The sequence below is a fragment of the Anarrhichthys ocellatus genome, unplaced genomic scaffold (assembly GCF_004355925.1).
Source record: "Anarrhichthys ocellatus isolate YVR2014 unplaced genomic scaffold, GSC_Weel_1.0 scaffold165, whole genome shotgun sequence".
Taxonomy (NCBI): domain Eukaryota; kingdom Metazoa; phylum Chordata; class Actinopteri; order Perciformes; family Anarhichadidae; genus Anarrhichthys; species Anarrhichthys ocellatus.
The window spans coordinates 43,385-49,095 of NW_022280195.1; the positions used below are offsets into that span (position 1 = coordinate 43,385).

At 38.1% G+C, this 5,711-nt stretch overlaps 1 protein-coding gene and 1 pseudogene across 1 annotated transcript in view; both read left to right on the forward strand.

Moving 5' to 3' along the window:
* The window catches only part of LOC116400387 (opsin-5-like), a 2,887-nt gene extending 1,752 nt beyond the window's left edge, over positions 1-1,135 (forward strand). The window contains exon 6 of the mRNA XM_031878194.1: positions 647-1,135. Within this exon, the coding sequence (XP_031734054.1) occupies positions 647-1,135 (489 nt within the window). The remainder of the gene's footprint in view (positions 1-646) is intronic.
* A 593-nt stretch (positions 1,136-1,728) lies between these two features.
* Positions 1,729-5,711, forward strand: part of LOC116400378 (wiskott-Aldrich syndrome protein family member 3-like) — a 33,424-nt pseudogene continuing 29,441 nt past the window's right edge.

Here is a 5,711-nt window from a genome sequence, read left to right on the forward strand (position 1 = left end):
TCATGAGTCTGAGTCTTCATGAGTCTGAGTCATCATGAGTCTGAGTCTTCATGAGTCTGAGTCCTCATTAGTCTGAGTCTTCATGAGTCTGAGTCATCATGAGTCTGAGTCTCATGAGTCTGAGTCTTCATGAGTCTGAGTCATCATGAGTCTGAGTCCTCATGAGTCTGAGTCCTCATGAGTCTGCGTTTAATGAGTCTGAGTCCTCATGAGTCTGACTCATCATGAGTCTGAGTCCTCATGAGTCTGAGTCTTCATGAGTCTTGAGTCCTCATCAGTCTGAGCCCTCATGAGTCTGAGTCTTAATGAGTCTGAGTCCTCATGAGTCTGAGTCCTCATGAGTCTGAGTCTTCATGAGTCTTGAGTCCTCATCAGTCTGAGCCCTCATGAGTCTGAGTCTTCATGAGTCTGAGTCCTCATGAGTCTGAGTCTCATGAGTCTGAGTCATCATGAGTCTGAGTCATCATGAGTCTGAGTCTTGACATTGATGATGTTTCCCACACATGAGGCTAACAGTCACAGATCACTGATCAGTATTGATGTATTGGATATAATTTATGCTAAGTTACACGCTAACGCTATGAAACCCAGACTCTGGACTTCTGGTCCATGACACGGATCTTTATTATCTTATTTGTTCCTCCAGGTTTCCATAGTGATCTGTACGGCCTTCATCCTGGCGTGGTCTCCGTACGCCGTGGTGTCCATGTGGTCCGCCTGGGGGTTCCACGTGCCCAACCTCACCAGCATCTTCACCCGCCTCTTTGCCAAGTCCGCCAGTTTCTACAACCCTCTCATCTACTTCGGACTCAGCTCCAAGTTCCGTAAAGACGTGGCCGTCCTGCTGCCCTGCACCCGGGATGCCAGAGACGACGTCAAGCTGAAGCGGTTCAAGTCCAAGGCTGACGCCCACGGGCGCCTCAGAGTCCCCCTGAACCGGACGGAGAAGAAGTACTCGCCCGGGTACCTGCCTCACCCGATGACCCACGGACCATACCATGGACCAGACCACGGACCAGACCACGGCGTGAGGAGCCCGCCCTGCACGCAGCCGCCCGTCAACAAGGAAGTGTTTCACATCGACATGCCCCGCCCCTCTGAGACCGGCCCCGAGTTTGAATGTGACAGACTCTGATGGAGGCGTGTTTATATAAATATAAAAATATACATATACATATATACTGTATGTATATATGTATACGTATATATATATATACGTATATATATATATATATATATACAGTATATATATATATATACATATACGTATATATATATATATATATATACGTATATGTATATATATATTTATGACTCTGTTGACAGATTTGATTGATTGTTTTACTGATTGAAGACTGAAAGTCTGATCGTTAGACTTGTTGAATTGAGGTGTAACCACGTGAACATGTTTGTATTTAAGATGAATAATAATAATAAATCGGAGCCACCGGGTCAGATTCTGGTGAAACCAGATGAAGTCATGCAGGTTCACCAGAAACTCCTTCAGCTCAGACTCCAGCAGAGACCGGTCCACCATGGACAGACCCAGATCCTCCAGCAGAGACCGGTCCACCGTGGACAGACCCGGAGCTCTGGAGGGAGGAGGAGAGCTCAGCTCCTGGCAGCAGCAGCGTCTCCTCCTCTTCCTCTTCCTCTTCCTCCTCTTCCTCATTGTTCATATAATGATGTAATAGTGATATGACGTAATGTTGATGTTAGCATGTTAGCATGTTAGCCTCCATCAGAAAGACTTCGTCCCCTTTCACAATAAGAGCTTCCTCTCACGCTGAGCTCACCACGTGGATCGATCCGTTCTTCACGAACCGGCCCGAAGTTGTCCGACAGGAGCCGAGCGGCTCCGCGGATCGAGGCGTCAGAAGGAGCGTCAGACCTTCCTCCTCAGCATCCAGACCCGGTCCAGAGAACCCGAAGAAGAGGGCGAACCGGATCCCGGAGCGCAGCCTCCTCAGCGGTGAGTCCCGTCCGTCGATCGATGAGTTATATCAGCTGTTTATCGACGATCAGAGACCTGTCAGTCAAACCGGTCTCGGCGATGACGTCACCAGCGGTCAGACCCTAAACGGACGCGGATCGATTGATCAGTTGAACAGGCCACACACACACACACACACACACACCTACACACACACTCACACACACACACACACACACACCGCTCCATCACAGGTGCATGACTAATGCAACCAGAGTGTTGTGTGTGTTGTGTGTGTCTGTCACTGTTTTATCTTATTATCTTATTTTATTTTAGAATTGTATCTCTTCATATTATCTCAGTATTTCTTTTCTTGTACTACGTTATTATCTTATGATTTTATTTTATTTTTCTTCTTATAGTTCCTAATTATTTTAGGTCAGTATTTTATCTCATTACTTTTGTATTATTATTCTACTTTATTATTTGTCTCTTATTTTATTTCATATTCTTCTTCTTCTACTTTATTATTGATGTTATTTGTGTGACTTTGTTTCTCACGTCAGTGAAGAAGAAAGTCGGTTTTGTGTCACACTTCACACAGACTCACCGCGGCTAGCCGTGAAGCTAACGTGAATGTATTATTATTATTATAGAACAAATATTATTATTATTATTATTATAATATTATTATTATTATATAATAAATATTATTATTGTATTATTATTATCATTATTATTATATTATTATTATTATCATCATTATTATCATATTATTATTATAGAATAAGTATTATTATTATTATAGAATAATAATAATTATTATTATCATCATTATTAGTATATTATTATTATTATCGAATAATTATTATTATTATTATTATCATTATTATTATACTATTATTATTATATTATTATTATTATTATTATAATAGAATAAATATTATTATTATTATTACATTATTATTATTATTATAGAATAAATACTATTATTATTATATTATTATTATTATAGAATAAATATTATTATTATTATTATACTATTATTATTATATTATTATTATTATTATTATAGAATAATTATTATTAGTTTAATAATAATTATGATCACATTATTAATATTATTATATACAATATATACAATAATAATATACAATATATACAATAATAATGTATTAATAATAACAACATGGTTTCCTTTCATCAGCTGTGAGGACCAAACTCATCATGTGATCACAGTAATCTGTCTCCTAGCAACAGTAACTACATCCTGTGGGTAGCTCTGTGTGATGTGCTACCATGGCGATGCCTCCAGTAGTACAATATAATACAGCAGTATAGTACATATATATAGTATAGTACATATAGTATAGTATATAGTATATATAGTATAGTATATATAGTCTAGTACATATAGTCTAGTATAGTATATAGTATATATATATATATCTATAGTATAGTATATAGTATATATCTATAGTATAGTATATAGTATATATAGTACAGTATATATAGTCTAGTATATATAGTCTAGTATAGTATATATAGTCTAGTATATAGTATATATAGTCTAGTATATATAGTCTAGTATAGTATATATAGTCTAGTATATAGTATATATAGTATAGTATATATAGTATAGTATATACAGTGCCTTGCATAAGTATTCACCCTCCTTGGATGTTTCATCCTTTTGTGGCTTTTATACATGAAATCATGGTCAATATAATTTGGCTTTTTTGACAAGAATTTGCAAAAAAAAACTTTAATATCAAAGTGAAAACAGATTTTTACAAAATAATGTCAATTAATTATAAATATATAAGGTAAAGTAAAGATTGCATAAGTATTCAGCTCAGTATTTAGTAAATGCACCTTTGGCTGCAATCACAGCACTGAGTGTGTGTGTGTGTGTGTGTGTGTGTGTGTGTGTGTGTGTGTGTGTGTGTGGATGTGTGTGTGTGTGGATGTGTCTCACTCAGGCTGGCACATCTGGACACTAAGATGTTTCTCTATTCTTCTTCAAATCAGCTCCAGCTCTGTCAGGTTGCTCAGGGATCGGGCGTGAACAGCTCTTCTGGATTGGATTGAGGTCTGGGCTTTGACTTCCACTCCAGAACATTCACCTTGTGGTCTTTGAACCATTCTGTGGAGCTTTTGCTGCACAGAATGGGGTCGTTGTCTTGCTGGAGAATAAATCTTCTCCCAAGTCGTAGTTCTCTTGCAGACTGAGTCAGATCATCCTCCAGGATTTGGGGATATTTGTCTGCATTCATGTCCCCCTCTACCTTTACAAGCCTTCCAGGGCCTGCTGCTGAGAAGCATCCACAGAGCATGATGCTGCCACCACCATGCTTCACGGTGGAGATGGTGTGTTTGTGGTGATGTGCAGTGGTTGGTGTTCACCAAACATAGCGTCTAGTCTGATGGCCAAACAGCTCAATGTTTGTCTCATCAGACCAAAGCACCTTCTTCCAGTTGACCTTGGAGTCTCACACATGCCTTTGGGTGAATTCTTTCCACAGCGTCTTTCTCTTTGCCACTCTCCCATACAGCTTCGACTGGTGAAGAACCCGGGCAACAGTTGCTGTATGTACAGTCTCTCCCATCTGAGCCACTGAAGCTTTGAACTCCTTCAGAGTGGTCCTAGGTGTCTTGGTGGCCTCCCTCATCAGTCCTCCTCTTGCCCGGTCACTCAGTTTGTGAGGACGGCCAGCTCTAGGAGATTTAAACTAGTCCCATCCTCCTTCCATGTCTTAATGATGGACTGAACTGAACTCTGTGGGAGGTCCAGTGAGGTGGACATCTTTGTGTAGCATCTCCTGACTTGTACTTCTCAATGATCTTTTCTCTGAGTTGCTTGGAGTGTTCTTTTGTCTTCATGTTGCAGTTGTAGCAGGAACACTGATGAACCAGAGACTGGACCTCCCAGACAGGTGTGTTTATACTACAATCACTGACACACATCAACTGCACTCAGGTCATCCCATCTCACTACGTGTGACACTGCTGGCATCAACTAGCTGGACTTCTGTTGAGTTAGGGGGTGAATATTTATGCAAACACTTATTTTACACTATATATTTTTAATTAATTGGCATTAGTTTGTAAAACTCTGTTTTCACTTTGACATGAAATTTGTTGCTTTTTTTGCAAATTCTTGACAAAAAAAGCCAAATTATATAGACCATGATTTCATGTATAAAAGCAACAAAAGGGGAAAACATCCAAGGGGGGTGAATACTTATGCAAGGCACTGTATAGTTTATATAGTATATATAGTCTAGTATATAGTATATATAGTATAATATTTATAGTATATATAGTCTAGTTTATAGTATATATAGTATAGTATTTATAGTATATATAGTATAGTATTTATAGTATATATAGTCTAGTTTATAGTATATATAGTATAGTATATATAGTATAGTATTTATAGTATATATATAGTATAGTATGAAGGTATATTTGTGTCTTTATTATGCAAACAAAAAAACTTTTAAAAGCAAATTTCTCACACTGCAATCAAAAATCAAGTTTGTAAGTGAAAATATATAAACTGAGAATATTTGTTATTTGTTAGTTTTGCTTATCAAACTAGAATCTTTGGTTAAAAAAAAAAAATCTTTGGTTAAAAAAAAAAGCTGTGGTTTCAAAACGAAAAGCTGAGTTGAGTTGTTTGTTTGCGTAATAAAGACACAAACATACCTTCATGGGCGGGACATACGCTGCTGAATGTGCCGGGAGTTTCTATTGGTCGGTTTGACTTGGCTCT